The sequence below is a fragment of the Coturnix japonica genome, chromosome 4 (genome assembly GCF_054131305.1).
Source record: "Coturnix japonica strain WE chromosome 4, WE-NBRP24, whole genome shotgun sequence".
In the NCBI taxonomy this organism is placed as follows: Eukaryota; Metazoa; Chordata; class Aves; order Galliformes; family Phasianidae; genus Coturnix; species Coturnix japonica.
In genome coordinates this window covers 74,558,738-74,577,716 of record NC_140666.1, presented here as the reverse complement: position 1 = coordinate 74,577,716, position 18,979 = coordinate 74,558,738, and the positions used below count along the sequence as shown (strand labels likewise).

The 18,979-nt window shown below is 35.4% G+C and overlaps 1 protein-coding gene across 1 annotated transcript in view; it reads left to right on the top strand.

Annotated features, from left to right (window-relative positions):
- The window catches only part of TBC1D19 (TBC1 domain family member 19), a 40,772-nt gene extending 26,193 nt beyond the window's left edge, over positions 1–14,579 (top strand). Inside the window, exons 12-21 of the mRNA XM_015862935.3 lie at positions 1,645–1,719; positions 2,230–2,292; positions 5,101–5,185; positions 7,070–7,114; positions 8,325–8,357; positions 10,032–10,141; positions 11,276–11,367; positions 11,992–12,107; positions 13,102–13,172; positions 14,200–14,579. Coding sequence (XP_015718421.1) covers positions 1,645–1,719; positions 2,230–2,292; positions 5,101–5,185; positions 7,070–7,114; positions 8,325–8,357; positions 10,032–10,141; positions 11,276–11,367; positions 11,992–12,107; positions 13,102–13,172; positions 14,200–14,274 — 765 coding nt within the window. The 3' untranslated portion in view covers positions 14,275–14,579. The remainder of the gene's footprint in view (positions 1–1,644; positions 1,720–2,229; positions 2,293–5,100; positions 5,186–7,069; positions 7,115–8,324; positions 8,358–10,031; positions 10,142–11,275; positions 11,368–11,991; positions 12,108–13,101; positions 13,173–14,199) is intronic.
- Positions 14,580–18,979: the final 4,400 nt, after the last annotated feature.

Genomic DNA, 18,979 nt, shown 5'->3' with positions numbered 1-18,979 from the left:
TAGGCATGTTTGAGAAATTGGCTAGATGTTTCTTAAAGGATTTGAATGCTGCCCTGGTTGTAAACTTTGTGAACTATCAAGTACATTAGTGCTTGTGGAATACCTTTAACGCATCTTATTTGCATACAGGGCAGAAACAGTTAATTCCACAATATGCTGAGTATTTTGCTTTTTTTTTTGCTAGCTTCATCTGTCATAATATGTGCAGCTGTTTGAGATAGGAGAAGAAAAAAACAGAAAAACTTTATGAATAATTTTTTCAACAGTGCTGCACTTTAATAGGCCGCTGTATTAAAGCTTTAAAATTCTAACCTGAGTATTAAAGTAGTTGTCTGTAGCATTTAAAAACTGTGCTACATTCAGACTGCTGCTAGTTTATATTTAGTAAATATTTGTGTCACCCTTAGTAAAGAATTAGTGCACTGTTTATACTTTTTTTTTCATCTCCTCATTCCCTGTGCTAGTTACCAGTACTGAAAGGAATAATACATTTATCCTCATTTCAAATTAAGTTTAGTAATGTGTTAATTTTAATAACTTTCTAAGTGTATGTTATTCACCACTTTCCAGTTTTTGATCAATGCAAAGAACAGCTGCAGTGTTCCTTGGCCTTCCCTGTACTTTCTCTCATTCTCTCCTATAATCTGTCTTCAAATTTCATCTTGCTTCTCTTTTTTTCTTTAGATCCTTACTTCAGCCTCGCATCTTTTGCAAAGGAATCAGAAATATTATGTAAATCTAGTAATATACAAACATCTGGGTGGTGTCTGAAGAGACACACTGAAATTTAAAAAAAAGAATTGTGAATTAAGCCCTTGGGACTGGTAATTTAGTTAATACATCATTCTAGATCCATCTAGAACAATTTGAAATGGTAGTACTCAACTATTGGCATAATGGCATAGACTTATTTATGAATTACATGATGATAGTGTAACATATAACATTTTTTTTTCCCATTGCAAGCTCTTTCTGTGAATAAAGGGGTAAAATAAGAAAAGTGAAGAAATGTTTGTTCTTTTAATTCCTTATTGTTTCCCCCTTGTTCATCTTATGTATGCATTCAGGATGTAATTGAAGTTTTAAAACAAGTCTGAGTTATTTGTATTCAACATTTGTATATAAATATTTGTATTTGTATTTTTTATATATTTAATCATGATTTAATCTTTCAATGTTTTAAAAATTTAGAGATTTGCATTAGAGTAATATAAAATATTGGCTATGGATCAGTAATGCTAGAAGATATGACAGAACTCATTTATGGAGATATGCACGAAAGTAGAAAACAACAAGTAAAAAAATTGCAGTGATTTTAGCATGGAAACTATTTTGACTGTTCAGTGACCCAAAAGTTGGAAGGTGAGAATCTTTGGTTTGAATTAGTTCCTTCGTTCTCATTCTGTTAATTATGTAACACGTGAATAAGCATAAAGGGGAGTTCACTTTATGAACTCTCAAATATATGTCTCATTTCTGAAGGCGAATTAACAGTGATAGAGTGCTTCCTAAATTACGTAGTGAGACTTTGAGTTTAATACGTGCTTTACATTTTTATTATTATTACTAAAAAACATCTTTCTTATTACAAACATAAATTAGAGTTTTGTCTCTGACTGATGATGATAATATTTTCAATTTTAGGATATCTTGTATTATGAGCAGCTGAAGTCAAATGTCATCCAGCATGACCTTTTAGTGGACAGCCTGATTTACAAAGTAAGTAATCCATTAACCAGTGCCCAAGTGATTTATGTTGTCATCACACCAGTATCTTATTTGTGGGCGACTTTTTTGTTTTGTTTTGTTTGTTTTCTTTCTTTTTTTAAAAGAAAGAAAATGTTACATAGTTCTATTTTAAGAAGTGTCAGAATAATTAGAGTGAATTTATTCTTGTAAACTCTCTCCTTGTTCCTGCGGTGGCTCTTATGTAGGACATTTGTTTAAACTGTAGAAGAAACAGCCATAGAGAAAATGGTAACTTCATTTTGAGGAATACATGATTTCTGAGGTCAGATAGCATTGGGGCCCAAATGATTCCATTTCGAGTTTCAGTTCTAAATAATAACTAAATGTCATGGTTTTGCATTTTACAATATGGATTTTATGCTTTACCATAAGCTTTTTCAATATTAGATGGTGAAACAGTGTCTTCTACCATTCTGTTAAGCTTAGTTAAGTCTTTCAGCTTCAAACTGCTTCATTTTTATTTATTTATTTTAATTTCAGGATGTAAAGCTAACGGCAAGCAATGATGATTACTATTTTGTATTTGAGGATTATTTGTATCAGGTAGGTACCTTAATTTATTACCAGAGGAGCTAGAAAGTGTACTGTTGTGGCAGTATGTGGTGAGACCCTTAACAGATGCATGTTTGCTGCATTATATATATTGCCCCTTCGAAGTATATATACTGTAGGTGAATCTTATATGTTTGGACAGATGAAGCATGACTTGCTTCTAAAAACTCCCGAACGACCCTCAATCATCCTTCCAATGTAAAAAAAAAAATGAAGTCAGCTATATTTGTCCTCTTTCTATCTTTGTAATAGTAAAAATGATCAACAGGAGCTGTGCTGCATGGAGATGTTGAGAGTTGAGAATTATATTCAGATTTCCAATTTAAAAACAAAAATATTGCAGTGACATACTGCAGTAGGCACAGAAGGTATTTTATTGACAGTATTTTTAAGCTGAACACATGGGTTCTGCATAAGGTAATGAAGTGTATGGTTACTTCTAAGCTTCTTCCCATACCAAAGCTGCTACTTGCAAGAGGGAATACAGCTAATTTATACGGAATTATCTTCATTGCTGTCTGTCAGATACCCTTGAACAGAAGAAGATTACATTTATGAATTTCCTAATGTGTATTTGATTGCAGTGTCAACATAAATGTCATGCAGCAAACTTCACATTCCCACGGCTTTTTCAGTTTCATTAGTCACACTTGTTAGGTTAGACTTGCTTAATTTTTTGTTTTAGAGCTATGTGAAACGGTTCTTCTTTGATGATCGTATGTAAAACTGCCATTAATATGGAGAACTAACAAAAGCAAAAATGATCCTTAATGTCGTTTAGCCCATATGAGTAAAGAAAATGAGTTACTATTTAAACATACGATTGAATCATGTCTACATATGATATTTTTTAACACAGTGATTGTTTAAACATGAACATTTAAAATCACAGCCTCAAAAAATATCATTCATTTTACTTAAAAAAGTTACAAAATTAATGTCTGCATGTGATTTTGTTTAAAATGGATTACAATTAAACAAAATAACTCCAGAGTGACAACTCAGCATTGGTGTTACCATATCCAGGAGTTTACCAGACATTTCTGTACTTAACAGGTGGTTGTGTCATTATTTCTTACAGCAGCATCATTCCTGTGAATGAGAAAAATAGCGCAGAAATCGACAGATTTGTACATCTGTGATTTCATGTCAGATGTTCTATTTTAATACTCAAGTCTTATATCCTGTATAACGAATAGGTGCAAAGAGCCTCACACTGCAGTTTTCAGTGTAGTCAGAACTTGTGTTTGGGTTGGAGTCTACCTCTTGTAAAGTTACATGGTCTTAATTTAAAGACTTCCTCATTCTGGTGCTGGGCACTGTATCCCCCTCTGTGGGTGAGGGAGGCCTCAAGTAAGGTTACATTCTTTCCCCTGTGAGAGGACACAATTTATGTCCCTTCTAGATGAGTTCCTCTTTCTCTCACCTCAGTTAACATATACAGAGAATTACGTTTGCCTGTGTATTGTTATTGTCAGTTGTATTTTGGCAGCTGTGAAAATGACTGTGTACTGCACAAAAATAATATTTAGCTTGAACTGTTGAAGATAAAGAATTTATTTTTTAAAAGATGTTTGTAACTGTGAAGTAATGTTGAAATTCAGAAAAGGGAAATTTCTCTTGCTTTCAAAAAGCCAGAGTGGTCATCAGATGTCACAGTTTTGCACATTTCCTTTCGATAAATGCTGATCTCTGGAAAATGTTTGAAAAACGTTTGCAATAATTTGTTGAAGAAAAACTCCATTTGTTTTACTCATAAGAAATTATGTAGTAAAACACTGTATAAACCATCTCCACATCTTACACCTTGGCTACAGTTTAAAGAAAAATTGTTGAAAGCACTGCAAGAACAATGGGTTTAGTTATTTAGAAGTCAGCAAATTGTAGGTTGTTTTACTTCTGCCCTCCTGTGTCCATTCTGGATAGCACAATCTCTCATTGCATGAAAACAGGAAGGAACATATTAAAGTAAAATAATTATTGCATTTTTTTCAACTGTATATAGGGTGAGATTCTTTATTGTTTTATTTTTTCCCCTAGGAATGCTTTTAATATATATATATATATTTTTACTCAATTGCTATGAGCAGTAAATTGTTCTTTTACGTAAGCAATGAAAAATGCAGATGTATTTTGTAAAATATAATATACATTTCAGAACTTAGGGATATAAGGGGAACATTCTCACTTGTTCTTTTGGGAAGTTCTGAACAGCGCAAGCATTCTGCAAAGCTCATGGGAATGAGGGAGAATATGAGGATCAGTCCTCTGGAAATGCGTGTATATTAAAATATAAATTCTTCATTTGCGTATGCTCCTACTTGGACTTCCCTAAGTCGTAGTAACCAAATGGGAAAATGACCTATTAGACATCAAAGCAGCCAGGTGCATGCACAGCCACTTCAGCTACTGAGATTAATGGGAAAGGGGGAGCTAAGCAAAAGCTGAAGAGTGTTTTTGAAGTATTCCAGAATGTTCCAACATGCCCATTTTTCAGGTGTACGTCAATATGACATGACAGAAGGGGGTTAAACTGATGCTTAGAGGCAGAGGAAGATTGGAGGTTGTGGATATTTTACTGGCAACAAGTGAACGTGAAGATGATATCGTAGCAAGCTCAAAGTGAGCCTGGAAATTTTAACAAGGCACCACTAACTGGAGCTGGTCGATAGCTTTCAACCACATTAGCTTTCTTCAGTAGCATCTTACAAGTGCTAATTAAGGCGGGTGCTTGAATCTCTATTTGACATTTCTTTATTGATTGTAAGCTGATTTTTTTTTTTATGCTCTCTTTTACAGGTATTACTCTGTTTTTCCCGAGATACTTCAGTGTTGGAGCACTTTGCGTACAGCAGTGCTACCCCACCAAAATCATACATACGAGGTAAAGGGGGTTGTTTTAAAAAGGAATATATTGTGTGAATTTCTTTTGGTTCATTACACCTCATAGACTACATTTAAAAGAATATTAATAAAGAACATCACGCATCCAGATGACATCTTTGTGGTTTCTATTATTGCAATTTAGAAATTGATTGCATAAAAGCCAGATTGCAATGATGTTATTTTATGGTAGTTTTCTGTGTGTTATTATTCAGTGTTTTTTTCCAAAGTAAATTAAAAATTAATCTATGGTGGTATAATAAAATCATGACATCTGTCATCTGTTGGGATAGAAATTTAAATACACATCATTGTCCTCTGCAACTTCAACAGATTTACTAAGTGGAAGTGGGGGTAGAGGGTTACCTTCAAAACTCACTGCTTTGGGAAGATATTTGTAGACAGGGACAGAACATGTTGCTGAAGAATATTAGGCTCTGTTACATAGACTGGAAAAGTACAGCCCTACCAAGCAGGCTTACACTGATTTTTTTCATTGCACGGTGTCTTCCAAAGTTCTACCCTACCTTTGGCTTGATTTTTTCAATTTTTTTTTTTTTGTGACTTAATAATATTAAATCTATCATTTCAGTCGACTTGCCCTCTCATCCAGCTTCTGCCATGTTTCTGAGCTCTGCTGCCTTGCTTCTTAGATCCTCACCTCCTTTGGATTTAGCCATTTCAAGTGTAGAGCCATGGCAGCCCAGAAACTCTGCTATTCTATTTATTCCAGAACAAATCTGGAGAATGAAGTTGCTGAAAGCTAAGTCTCTGCTGCAGCATATATGTGCAGTGCTTGTAGGTCCTATTTTTGGCTAATTTTCCAAGAGAAATGCTTCACGCTAAAAATAATCACCTTCCAGGTTACAACTCCCAGCTACAGGGCAAGCATACAATTGAAATGAAAAGTGAAATTACTTCATAGTTTAATGAAACAGTTGATCCCTGTAATTGGAAAATAGTGGATTTTGTTTTTGTGGGTAGGGGGCAAGAGCTTCACAGGTTAGTGTTGGATTTAATTCTGTCAATTTGTATTATGGGAAAATGTTTAAGTCTAAATTAATTTGAACCTGGCAAAAGGTCCTGTGCCATTCTTCTGTGTAGAAAGAACAAAATGCACAGAGATCTGCAGGACCTGTCAATATCCTATAAATTTTCACAAAAATAACTGTAGTTGAATTTCTTATTTTAAAACAGAGACACAATGAAGGGTTTTTAAGTAATTGTAAAATGCTTAGAAACCTTTTTTATAGTGCTAAATAAATTGTGAAAAAAATTATAGCAGATTTAAAATGAGACTGTTGTGTAGTTATGATACTGTTGACTAATGTGAGATGTTCATTCTGCAGAGAAAACTAGTAGGTTTAATCTGTATAGTCAACATTTGTCTTGACTTAATTAGTCTTTTGTATCCAATAAATCACTTTTTTTGTTTTGATTTATCACAACTGTACCATGCATCTTCCTCTCTGTTGCAGACTTAGTGAAGTTTGGAATATTTTTTATCTGGTGTTCTTCTATCTATTTAAAGGACTTTCCTTCCCCTAAGTCAGCTTACCACAGCATGACAGACTTAGCCCTCTAACTTCACTGTCTTAAGTTTCAACACCTTTAAAGCTTCCTAATAATATTACACCTCAGTCAAAATTCCTGTTCTTTTTTCCCTTGTTTATCATCGTGCCTTGGTGGTGCTGCATTTTTGTTTTACATTTCAGAATGTATCAGTTCTATTACATCGCTTACATGCTTTTAGACAGTATCAAATGATCAGTTACATATGTAGTTACAATTTTTATAATTGTCATTTAAATCTATTTATTAACTTATACCTTTAGGCCTTTTTAATAGTCTTATTGCGTTTTAATTGTTGTTTGATGATTCACAGGAAAACTTGGAATAGAAGAATATGCTGTTTTCTATCCACCAAACGGTGAGAATGATACTATTGCCTCCTCTAGCGGTAGATTGGAAAGGTACAGGATATGTTTCTCCTCAAATACGTGTTAACCTCTTTTTCTATATCCAAGTGTGCTTTACTGATATTCTGCCAAATTCATTAACGTAAAGGATTACGTTGGACTGAAGCTAATGCAGAAGCATGTTCAGCCTGTTGTTAATAGTGACATGGAGTTCGTATGTGTAGGAAAAAGGGAAAGCAACTTCTGGTGCAGCAGTGTCAGGAGATCTTCCACTTAGAGAATCTGAAAGATCCATCCTGACCCCCAGCTTTTCAATGCTCTGCACACCGTGTTTGAAAGTCTCTTTCAGAATTAGAGTTCATTTTAGAAATTCAGATCTAACAAATCTATACAATTTTAAATCACTATCATTGCTGTTGGTACCTCAGTTGTTCATTTTCTTTTTCATCTCTTATTTTGATCATTTCAGTCTTATACTGTTGAATCCTTACCCTGTTTTTGTGCCACATTTAGAATTCAGGCTCTCTGCTATTGCTTTCAAGGTCTCACATCACCAATCTTAAATCCTTATCTCTGACCTTACCTTCAGTGCCTCCTCTGCTGCAGTGGTGTCAGTGATAGCACATTTGTTTGCTCTCCTTTCTTCCATTTTTGCCTCCACATTTCTTGGCAGCTTTATGGCTATGAAGGTCCTTATGATCTCTTGTCAAAGCAGTTCCCTCTCATTGGTGCTATGGAAAATTAATGAATGGGTACTGAGATCAGTTGCAAAGGAGGAGAGAACTGTCATACAAGTGCCAAGTCCTCTAAATGTTTTGTCTCAGTAGTACATGAGTTACTGGAAGTCTTGGCCTTTTTTTTTTCCAGCTCCCTCCTTGTCAGTGCATGACATCTATGGGTTGTCATTTAACTGAAATTAGGTTCTGATTTCATCAAAGCTTATGCTTAGTAACTTCATGGAAACAAAGCTCTACTTGGCTTTCTAGGAACTATAGCATGTGTTATGTGTATGTGTTACCCTTGGTGGCAGTGAAGTAAACTACCTAATTCTTATACTTAGATACACACCAGAGATCTGAGACTGTGGGTGCTATAACAAAGACATATTTTATCTCTGTAGCAGACAGAATACAATTTAGAAACTTGGGGGGAAAGTACATTTCTATTGTGGATAAAAATCGATTTATAAGAAAAAGAATAAGAAAAATCTTTGTTTTTTAGGTGTAATCCCATTTCATGGCTTTTCTATGTATGGTAAGTATGACTCATACAAACTCATACATACTAACAGTCTGGGATTTCTTTTTATTATATCATAGTATAAGGCTGTATGTACTTTTCTGTAAGGATATTGCTCTCTATATTCTATTTCTTTGTATATAAAAGCTGTTGTATGTGATTCTTAAAATTCTAAGCTGTATCTATTTCCTCCCATTACAGCCTTATACGCTACACAGTTTGAGAGCTAATCACTGAGCTGTTGGCATCCAAGTCAAAAGTGGCATCTTAATATATTTAAATGGAGGGAGAAAGTTCATTTGCAGAGTTCTCTTTCCTCATGCTTCATGTGTTCTCGGTAGACCAGTTTATTTGTCAGTCTTAAAAGCATGAATTATGTGAAAGGCCTGCTGCTCTGTCTGTCTTTGAATAGGAGCTAAAGGACTGTTAAGTGATAGGTTGGTTGCTACTGCCCTGCACTGAGGACAGCTTGATTATCAACAAGATTTCTAGGAAGAGAGCACAAAAGTCCCCCAGTTCTCAGATATAGCAAGGCATCAAGGCACATTACAGAGTAGATGTACTGCAGAGAGGCACTCAAGCACCATGAGAGTTTATGTTACAGGTTTCCAGAGTTGGTGGTGGTGCTGATGGTGAGTTTGTTGCTTCTTTTTGTTTTCTTTTTTTTTTATTTTCAGTCAGAGTTCAAGATTATCCTTAAAATGCCATATTTAGCTACTAATAAAGCTTAATGATCCCACACCTTTAATTGTCAGAGGTAAAAGGCAATTTAAGTATGAAATAGAAATTTGGAATTGAATGGAGAATCTAAGCCTTCTGAAGTAGGAACCAGCTTGGTTATATACTCCTCCTTAAGTGCTCACTAGGAGGCTTTCAGTTTCTTCCATGAGAAACTGCTTTTCAAAATGTTTGGATTTGACTCTGCCCTTTAGAACAGCGCTATCAAACTGGGTGGGAGCCTCTTCCCCCCCTTTTTTCCCCTTTTACTTGGAATGGGCACAAAATAGACAGGCTGTGAGAAGGAGGGAGTCTGAAAAGGCAGGCAGCTGAAACACTACAGCATGAATGCAAGCTGTGTGTGCAGAAGCTGGGTCCAAACAGCTGCTCTAGGAGGAAGTACCTGGGACCTGATGTAAATGTCGTATACTTCTGCATGTTTGCACACATACTCTTGTACTGTGCCACCTGTCAGGCACTGTTCTCATATCCTCCTGGGCTCTATGTACAAAAGCACTTTGCCAACTCTTTTCCCCTCAGCCTTCAATCCTTACACATACACACTAGTAAAACCCTCTGCTTTTCTTAAGCCAGTGTAAATACATATTTCAGTGAATATCTCACTTTGCCTTTGTGCCCCCACCTCTCATACACAAGTGCTATTATTTTATAGTAAGCCATCTTCTCTGATTTATATATGTAAAAGAATGAATTCACACATGCAGGTTCTAAGTAGTTTAGATTCTTGAAATATTAAGAACTGTATGCTAGAATGTATTGTATTCCCTTGCTTAAATTTGTGCTTCAAATAATAGGTTATTATAACAGTCTTTGAATAGTTTTTATAATATAAGTTTTGTAAATTGTGCTGATATATATTACATGGTTTTCACCATATTTCATGCCTCTAACCATTAAATTCTTTTAGCAGTTTACAATGTTGTGTCAATTATAATTCTTCTATCCTTTCAGTTGCTCCACTTTGTTTTCTGTATCATGAACCTTCCAAACTGTATCAGATATTCCGTGAGATGTATGTGCGTTTTTTCTTCAGACTCCATTCCATCTCTTCTCATCCCTCTGTAAGTTCATTAGGAATTAAAATCCAATCCTTTAATATTCTCTTTGCTATAGAATGATATTATATGGTGACATAAGTTTTCTCTGTGGTTGAAATATATCCTTATGATGTAATGAAATGTTTCAGACAAGCTTGGGAAGGATGTTGGATGTCTTTTTCTATCTCTATTTCAGTCTTTGCTACAGAATATAATGTACTTTATGAAATAATGTATTTTGCTTAATAGGCTTCTTAATTCAAGCTGTTATGTAAATGCATATTCTGTCCTATTTTAATTGATGACATGCAGTTGCTCACTTAAGTGCTTTCTATAGTAGATGGGTTATAAGGTAGTCAAAGATATACAGATATCTTTTCAGTAAAATCATGTTAATATATCTTTAACTCAGCCATCTTTGAGTGAAAGCATATGCTTTTTATCATTACTGGAGATACAACTTAAATAACTTACTTACATTCACAGCCAACTGTTTTAACTGTAAGACAGTTGTAGAAGTTTTTGCTCACCTTCTATTTTTTAAGAGTAGAACATAGTAAATGTTTTTCTCTTCTCCCTCACAAAAGGCTGAATAGTTATATTTCATTTTCAAAACATTTCCTGGTTAAAAGAAAATCCTTTCCTTATATTTAATATACTGTTTCAAGGCTGGCCGTTGTGCTTTCAGTCATTAATAGCGGGAAAACTGGTTGGACAAGAATCTATTCCTTTTCATGGTAATTTGTTAAAGAAATTTTAAAATGTGTTTTTATTTCACTTATTTGTACCTATCCCCACTGCTGTTCATTTCAGTTATCAGGGAGACTATTTCTCACATCCTCCATTTTTTTAGCATATATATATTGTAAAAATGGAAATATTTCGACTAGGTCAATCAGAGTAGATCCTGGCATGCAGCTGAGAGCTGAAAGGGGCTTTCAGAACATATGACATTGCTAAATATATATATAAAATTTTAGCATTAATGACTGAAGGCATTAGAGTTGCTCATGCCCTGCTTACCTGAACTGTATATTGTATCATTAATACTGTTTTATTTCTTGAATTAAAAAGTCATGCATACTTACATGCCCGTACTGTTTTCTCAGACTTGACAGCATGAGTGTTAGTATTCAGGATATAATCTTGTTTCTTTAGGGTATTGTGTCATTGTGTTTGCTATTTGAGACTCTTCTACAAACTCATCTGCCTCAGCTCTTTTATCACCTTCGAGAAATTGGGGCTCAGCCGTAAGTACATCTTACTAACTTGATATAAACGTTATGGATTCATTGTTCTTAAGATGCTGGCTGTCCTGTTGTATTTTAATTTAAAAACCGCGAGAAATTATTCCAAACTGCAGGCATGAATGTGCCAATTTTCCTTGAAAGTCATTTGGAGTTCTTTGTCTATCATGCATACACGTACACTGTGCATTTCCTTCAGTATGTTCTATGAAAAAGAAGGGTAATTGCTCTTTGTGCCTATATGAGAAATGATAGATATTACTGGGTTAATTTTCAATAATTCACATCAGATCTGATGGAACTAAGGGAAGAGTAAAATATTTTTTATTTTCATTTACATTGTGATATGCTCAGTAGAGCAGAAGCTATTGAAGGAAGAGGAGAGTGAGCAGGTGGTTGTCATTCTCTGTAGTATATTCATGGCACTAAGTGCAATAGAACCTGAAAAATCTTACTGTCGTAATTAATATTCATAATAGTAGCAGAAATTGATTAAACATTTGGGGTGATAAAAGTTGGAGATCATTCTAATTTAATCGTTTGGTCAGAATATTTCAGTGATAGAGGATTTGTCTAATCATGGGAAAGAGAAAAATCTAACTAAAACTGTTTATTGCTTGTTTTCAGACTGCGAATTTCATTTAAATGGATGGTACGAGCATTTTCTGGTTATTTAGCTACAGATCAGCTCTTGCTTCTGTGGGACAGAATCCTCGGGTACAACTCCCTAGAAGTTCTTGCTGGTAAGGGAATTATTTTTACAAAATATGTTAAATCCATATAGATGAAATGCAAATACATGTTAGCTCACAGTCTATTTTGTGACAACAAAACATAGTTGTTCTTCAAATGCTGAAAGCAGATTATATGCAAGTCAAAGAGAATTCTTTTTAAAAATGGTATAAATACCACACTTCTAACAAAAACATGAAGTAATTGTTTAATATACTTCTTTATAATTGTTTGCTGTGATAGCAGTCCAAAAGTAGTGCTCTGAACAAAGCATAAGATGTTCTCCCACCTTCAGTGGTAACGTTTGATGTGGCAGTGATTAAGATTTGAATTCATTACCTTTCACAAAACACAAGATTAATCTTATGGAAAGTACATCCTCAGTACTTAGCACAACTGAAAGTTGTCCTGATTTGCTGTAATTCTTTTTTAAAACCCCATCTTTTTAAGAGACTTTGAAAGTTTTGTACTTTATAAGGGAAATTCTGTCCTAAGATTTACACATGGTAGAGGCTTCCGAGGAAGTTATATGTATCTTCAGTTGGATCACATTTTAAGTACAAAGAATGTTTATAAAAGAGAAGTTTTAGTTTCATTTGTATCTAAGAGACAGCTATGTAGATATGTATGCCTATATATGAGATCACAAAATGAATTAACGCCTTTTTTCAAGTTATATAATGCTAACAATTGAAATCAATCCAAATTATTGGCTTAGAAATAAAATAATTGAGAATCACCTTGTCCCTTGTGATTAAAAGCTACTCATCTTAAACAGAAGCGTTTTCACTCGAACTTTTCAGAAAGGATGTTTGTTGTCCTATCAGTTTTTGTGAATAGCCAAAGAAACTCAAGCATTGACATTCTCTGTATATAATTATTCAAAATCAAACTAATTACTCTGGACAGAGAAGGATGGCATTTTAGATCAAGATTAACCCTAACCACTAATTAATAGGTCATCAACTTAAACATTGGTTTGTTGGCTTTTTTTTTTTTTTCCAGTCCTGGCAGCTGCTGTATTTGCTTTCCGAGCAGTTAACCTGATGGAGGTGACATCACTGGCTGCAGCTGAAGTAAGGATAAGTTTCAGTTAGAGGAGATTGAAATAGTTTCTGATGCTTTGCCAGCCTCAGTAACCTAAGCCTCACATGGCACGTGGTACATAGTGCAAATGTTTCTTCCTAAATTCTTATCTTGGTTAAAAACTAGATAAATCTTGAACATGCAGTACATATTACTGCTACTCTGAACTAAATGGAAGTAGAAGTACCTTTCTTACAAAAATGCAGAGTTATCAAACTGTGTTGTGTAATTAGTGCTTTTATTTCCTATTTTATTCTCAAAATATGTTTGTGGGATATATTATTTTAAAAAGTATTGTGGAGATTTGTACTTTTTTTTTCCCTCAGTGTATTTTAATGTAGGTGCTTCTGTGCTTTTTAATATTACAAAGATTTAACAAAGTTAATTTTGTTAATATTGAATCTGAAAATTCATTGCAAGTAGTATCATTTTACAGATAGGAAATGGAAAAAGAAAATCAGTCATTAAGATGAAGATCACTCGTTAAGATGAAGATTATTATTGTTTATTTGTACTAATTTGTTAAAATAGTGATAGGTATTTTTTAAAACTACAAGAGATTGTGATTGCTTCAATTTTTTTTGTTTGTTTTGTTTTTTAAACATACTTCATCAGAAGACATTGACTCTTTGAGTCATTACGTTCGTTGGACCTGCTTCATAAGTACTAGCCAAGCCACAGGATAAGGATTCTTAATTCCCAATTATTTTTAGAAGCAAGTTGAAATGTTAGACCTCTTGATGCCCTGTATACTTCGAGTAAGACTAAAGGCTAAAATAAAGTTACTTGGTTTTATATAAGTAAACATACACTTTTTCTTTGAAGTGGTGGGATGAAAAATAAAGCAAGATAAATTTTTGGCACACTGATGTAAACCAGTGTAATTTGTTTCTAGTGAAATCTGAAACTAACTATTGTTATGAGTCAATACTGAATCTTTTCCTGACTTCTTTAGCTTCTTTAAAGAAATGTGATTCAAATGTCAAGTTTAACAAGCCTTTTGGGTTTTTATCCTAGGCTGTCCTTGCTGACCTTTCAACCCTGAAGGTTATGCCACTTCTTCAAATCTTCTTGTTTGCTACCATCACCTGATCTGCTTCAACAATACTGATATTGCATTTCCAGTCTCTCATGAGAAGCTAATGATCAACTATGCAATGTCTGCATAAAACCAAAATTAAACTGTACGTATAATATTCATTTAGAAATCTGAATAGAATTTTCTAACTGGAAACAGAAACTTCACACAGAAGTGTGTGCAGTGCATGCTGCTGACTCTCACTGCAACAATGGTTATTACTTGTACATTAAGAATGACAACTTGTGCAAACAAATGATTATGAATCAGTGTCTAAAATGCATGTAATATATAATAAACAATGTAATTCTTCCCCTGAGTGTTGTAATGTTAATGTCAGAATTATAAAAGCTCTCTTTTAATCTTAAAAAAACTTTTTTCCAGCTCACAGCTTAGAGCATATCAGCTCTGATACCATAAATTGAGAAAATGAAGATACTTTAACTTCTATCTCAGGAGTCTTCTAAACTCTTTCCCAGAGTCTCATCAAAGGCCCCATGTAGTAAGATATGTTCCCTTGTAGAAGGCCTGAACATAGCTTCCTTCTGAACTTGTTGAAGCCAGTCCATGCATGAGCCAAAATATTCCCCTGAGAATGATGCCAAGATTTCTTTCACAGTACCCCACGCCCTCTTTGGGAGGGCAGCGTTATGTCTTTGCCAGTTTTCCAGCCTTGGTGATTCAACAGCTCAGGCTTCAGTTCAGAATCCAAACTCATATCAATGTGTGACGGATTTTCACTACGCCGTCAGGATGGCTTGTTGTCTGTTAGTAAGTATACCATTTTTGAGGTCTTCCAGGTTTTTTTCATTGACTTGGTTAATACCAAAGTGGAAATGATTCATGTGATTTGATTAAGCATGTCTTAATATGTGGAAAAGGGTCAAAGTCTGAAGGACATAAGGGGTGCCTTGGGACTTTCCATGGGACTTCTGTCTTCATCTAAGTTATGTAAGACGTGTTACTTTCAGAGCAACCTATTTATTTCCATGGAAATGACAACAGACATAAAGAGCACAATAACGCTATTCGATAGAGCAAATTTTCAGCCACAAAGCACTGTTTTTCAACACAGTCACCACCAGTAGCTATGAGCTTTCACCAGTGATAAATAAGAGCCTGCATGCCATGCTCATAAAAGCCTGCACCAGTGGAGGTGACCTGCTGGTCACCATTGCTGAAATGTACCACCACCACCTCCCTGTATTTTCATCCACTGTTTGGTCTCCATAAATGTTCAGCAAGTGTCAGTGAATGTCAGTGGGTGCCATTTTTTCCACATGGAGGAATTCAGTGGCAGACTGGTGGAATTCACAGAGGAGTTCAATGACACACTTCATATTCACTTGTGTCCAGCGCCATTTTGTCAGACTGCCTCTCTGCTGCCATCTGTTGCATGGCAATGAAATGTAACAGAATATTTGTGGTGAGGTTCAACCTCTGCTGCCATACCACCAAAATCTGCCTCTGACATCATGGGCTGACATCATAAAATAGGAGGCATTATTTTCATATATATGTTCATATATATGTTTGTCATTTGTGATACATACTGAATCTGTGACAGTGAAATACAAATCCTCATAATTTGTTCAGCAGTTACCTGAAAAGTGGTCTAAGCTGTAATCTCGCCTTAGTTTGAGCTTTATGTCTGTTGTTCTAATTATGTCTACCTGTATAATACAGGAAGAAACTGACTCAACTTCTATAGATTGCTAGTAAATTTATAAGGCTAATTTTAATAGAAGTAGAGCTTTGAATTCAGCACAGTCACTTCTTCTGAAGAACAAAACCATTTAATAGGTTTGACTCTGAACAAGAGTGTTTTCAGCAGTTTTCTTCTGGATGACAACACAGATATTTTCCTTAATATTTGACAGAAGTGGTTTTAACATTTTTACCAGAGGCTTTTCTAGACATTTAGTTTTTAAAAAAAGAGGACACACATGACAACTTTTATCTTTACAGACAGTATTACCCTATTTTACATATGGAGAATGGAGGCATAGAAAGATTAAGAGATTTGCTAAAGATTACAGAGTAAATTCCTAAGACATGAGCAGCCTCTCCTGAATTCCTGTTTATATTTCAGGAAGCTCAGCTTGTGTATTAAGTACAGGACCTTATTTCAGGACAGCACATCATACACATCTACCTCTAAAAATTGAGCATTTTGCAGTTTTTAAAATCTGTGAGGCCTGGTACCAACTTAGAAATTATAATGTTACAAAGGATTCACAAGAACTGTGGCTTTGTAAGGTCATTACAAGGTTACCGTGGCTTTGGGGGGAATTAGAAGTACTTACTAAATAGCAAATCAGATCCCGTAAAGGCCTGGTAACCTTCTATTCCTTCCCATCGCTCCAGTGTGTGGTGTATAATCTGACCATTATTCTAACCCATTCCTTGCTGGGCTTATTATTTTCACTCTTTTTTTTTTTTGAATCTCAGTGTGGTCTATTTTGCTGTGACTTGGCATTGCATTATTCATTCTAACATTCATTCTCACTTCTCCCTTCTGTCCCCTCTGCCTTCCCCACTGGCAAACTTGTTCTTCCTTCTGTTCTTTACCTTTGTTTCTCCTGTTGGCTGGACAGGGGATCTTATTCTTTGCAGCTACTGTGGATCAATGTGCATCATTGGTCAGAGCAGTTGTGCTGCTGCTTTTTCAGCCTGGGCCAATGCTGTGCCTCATGCTTCAGGCTTGGCCAAAGACTTCACAGACTACATGCAGCTCTTGGACCAGGGATTGTATGGACCAGCTGTGGCAGTGAATCTCTTGAAGACCTATGCTAAATTTTATTGTATGTTTAAGTTGACATTTTTGAGACACGAACACAGGTGTACATAAGAATAATGAGTATAACTTCCTTAGAATGAGATTAATATAAGATTAAAACCAAACTGGATCCTTTCCTTAGATTTCAACTGTACTCTTCTAGAACTTTCTTGAAATCTGTTCTTAAAAAATTGCTTTTACTGGGGTATTATTGTTTTCATGCTCACATCAGTTTCTCCTTTTAGTTCAACAAAATCCTGTGCTTCAGTTTCTGGATGGTATTTGTATTTTTCATCTCTCTTGTTTAAATAACCCTCCTTCATTTCAAATATTTATAAAAATAAAATTACTGGCTTCTATCTCAAAGTTAGATATTTCTACTAGGCAATATTCATTTTTTAACTGTTAGCTCTTAACTCTGAAGTGAGCAGTTCAAACCTGTTTAAGTCCACAGTCATATAATTTGACTTCCAAATTCATAAAACTCCCTTTTTGTTAATGCCATTATAAACAGTGGCCAGATTTTGATTAAAAAACAACAACAAACATAAATAAATGAACACTTACACTAATTTAAAGAGAATTAGCTGAACTTTGCATGGGTCAATTTAGCCAAATTGTTTTCCTTACTCTGCATCCCCCCGTATGAAATCAACATAGAGATATTTCAGTACAAGAACCAATTGTTTCTGTATCTCCAGATAAAGATCAATTTTTGCTGTTTACCTTTAGAATTCTGGCTATGATCTGTCAAAGATATCTTGTAATGTCAGATAGACTGTTAAAAAAAAATATGCAAAAGCAAATTGGCTTTTCTAAAAATGTAACCAAGTTATCTTGTTTCAGTACTTCCAAAAATATATTGAAACTTTCATCTTGATGGCTGGGTAATGGAACAGCTGAATAACTAGAACAACTTCTACTTTTCACTGGATTTTTTTGGTCATAGGAACAAATTTTATTATGAGCAATGATTGTAAAATATCCCAATAAAGGGAAAAGGTTGGAAGGAGCCATTTATGTGTTACCAAAAAACAGCAAAAAATTGTACCCAAAACTCTATTTTACTCCCTTGTAAACAGAAAGAAAGTCAATGACTTTCATACAGTTCTTCCAACGAGGCTGAAGGGATTTTACTGAATTGATTGTTGTGTAAAGATCAAATATGGGAATGTAATGTGTAGCAAACTGCTTATCAACTCTAAGTGAGAGCTTACTTAAGAGCTACTGAAGTATTTTGTGAAACTATGGGAGTTTATTCTCAATTGGGAAGGAGAAGAGGCTTTCTCCTTTGTCTGAGCAGTGAAATACTTCTCTGCTGTTCTGTCAGGTATTTTATGTTAGGAAATGGGGGAGGGAAGGGAGGATGCAGGAGTGGTGAGAGCTGCAGGGCTCTTCCTTTTCCCTCCTTTCTTACGGCCTTTTCCTGTTCACGCCTCACTGCTGGCAGACGGTGCTGCTTTCATCCCCAGAGCGGACACAGGAAAGGCAATCAGTCCTAACCAGGGTTTGAGATTAACAGAGCTCTGTATCTCATGTAGCCGGCCACACTCAGCTTCCTCTGGCTGCAGATAACTCATGGCGTGTGGCTGCTGGGCTGGCACGCAGCAGGGCCTGGGCTGGGCCTAGTGGAGAAATCACCCTGGTATGAGAGGGGAAGAAATGTCTCCTTTTCTCTGGTGGCAACTTGCAGAGGCTCCAGGCTCTCTGAACAAGGCCGCTCATCTTGCAGGGCACCACTCCTGCCAGCAGCTCTGTGGAAACCACTGGTTGCCATAAAGAACAGCAGGAACTGAGAGAGCTCTGGGATGGAAAATGAATTCTGCTGCTGACTGAAATCGGTCACAGATTTTTATTCTTAGCTTTTTCAGTCCCTTAACAAAAATGCTGGAGCAGGGAAGATTGGTTCGATCTAACAGGGGAATGGTTGTGCTCTGCTT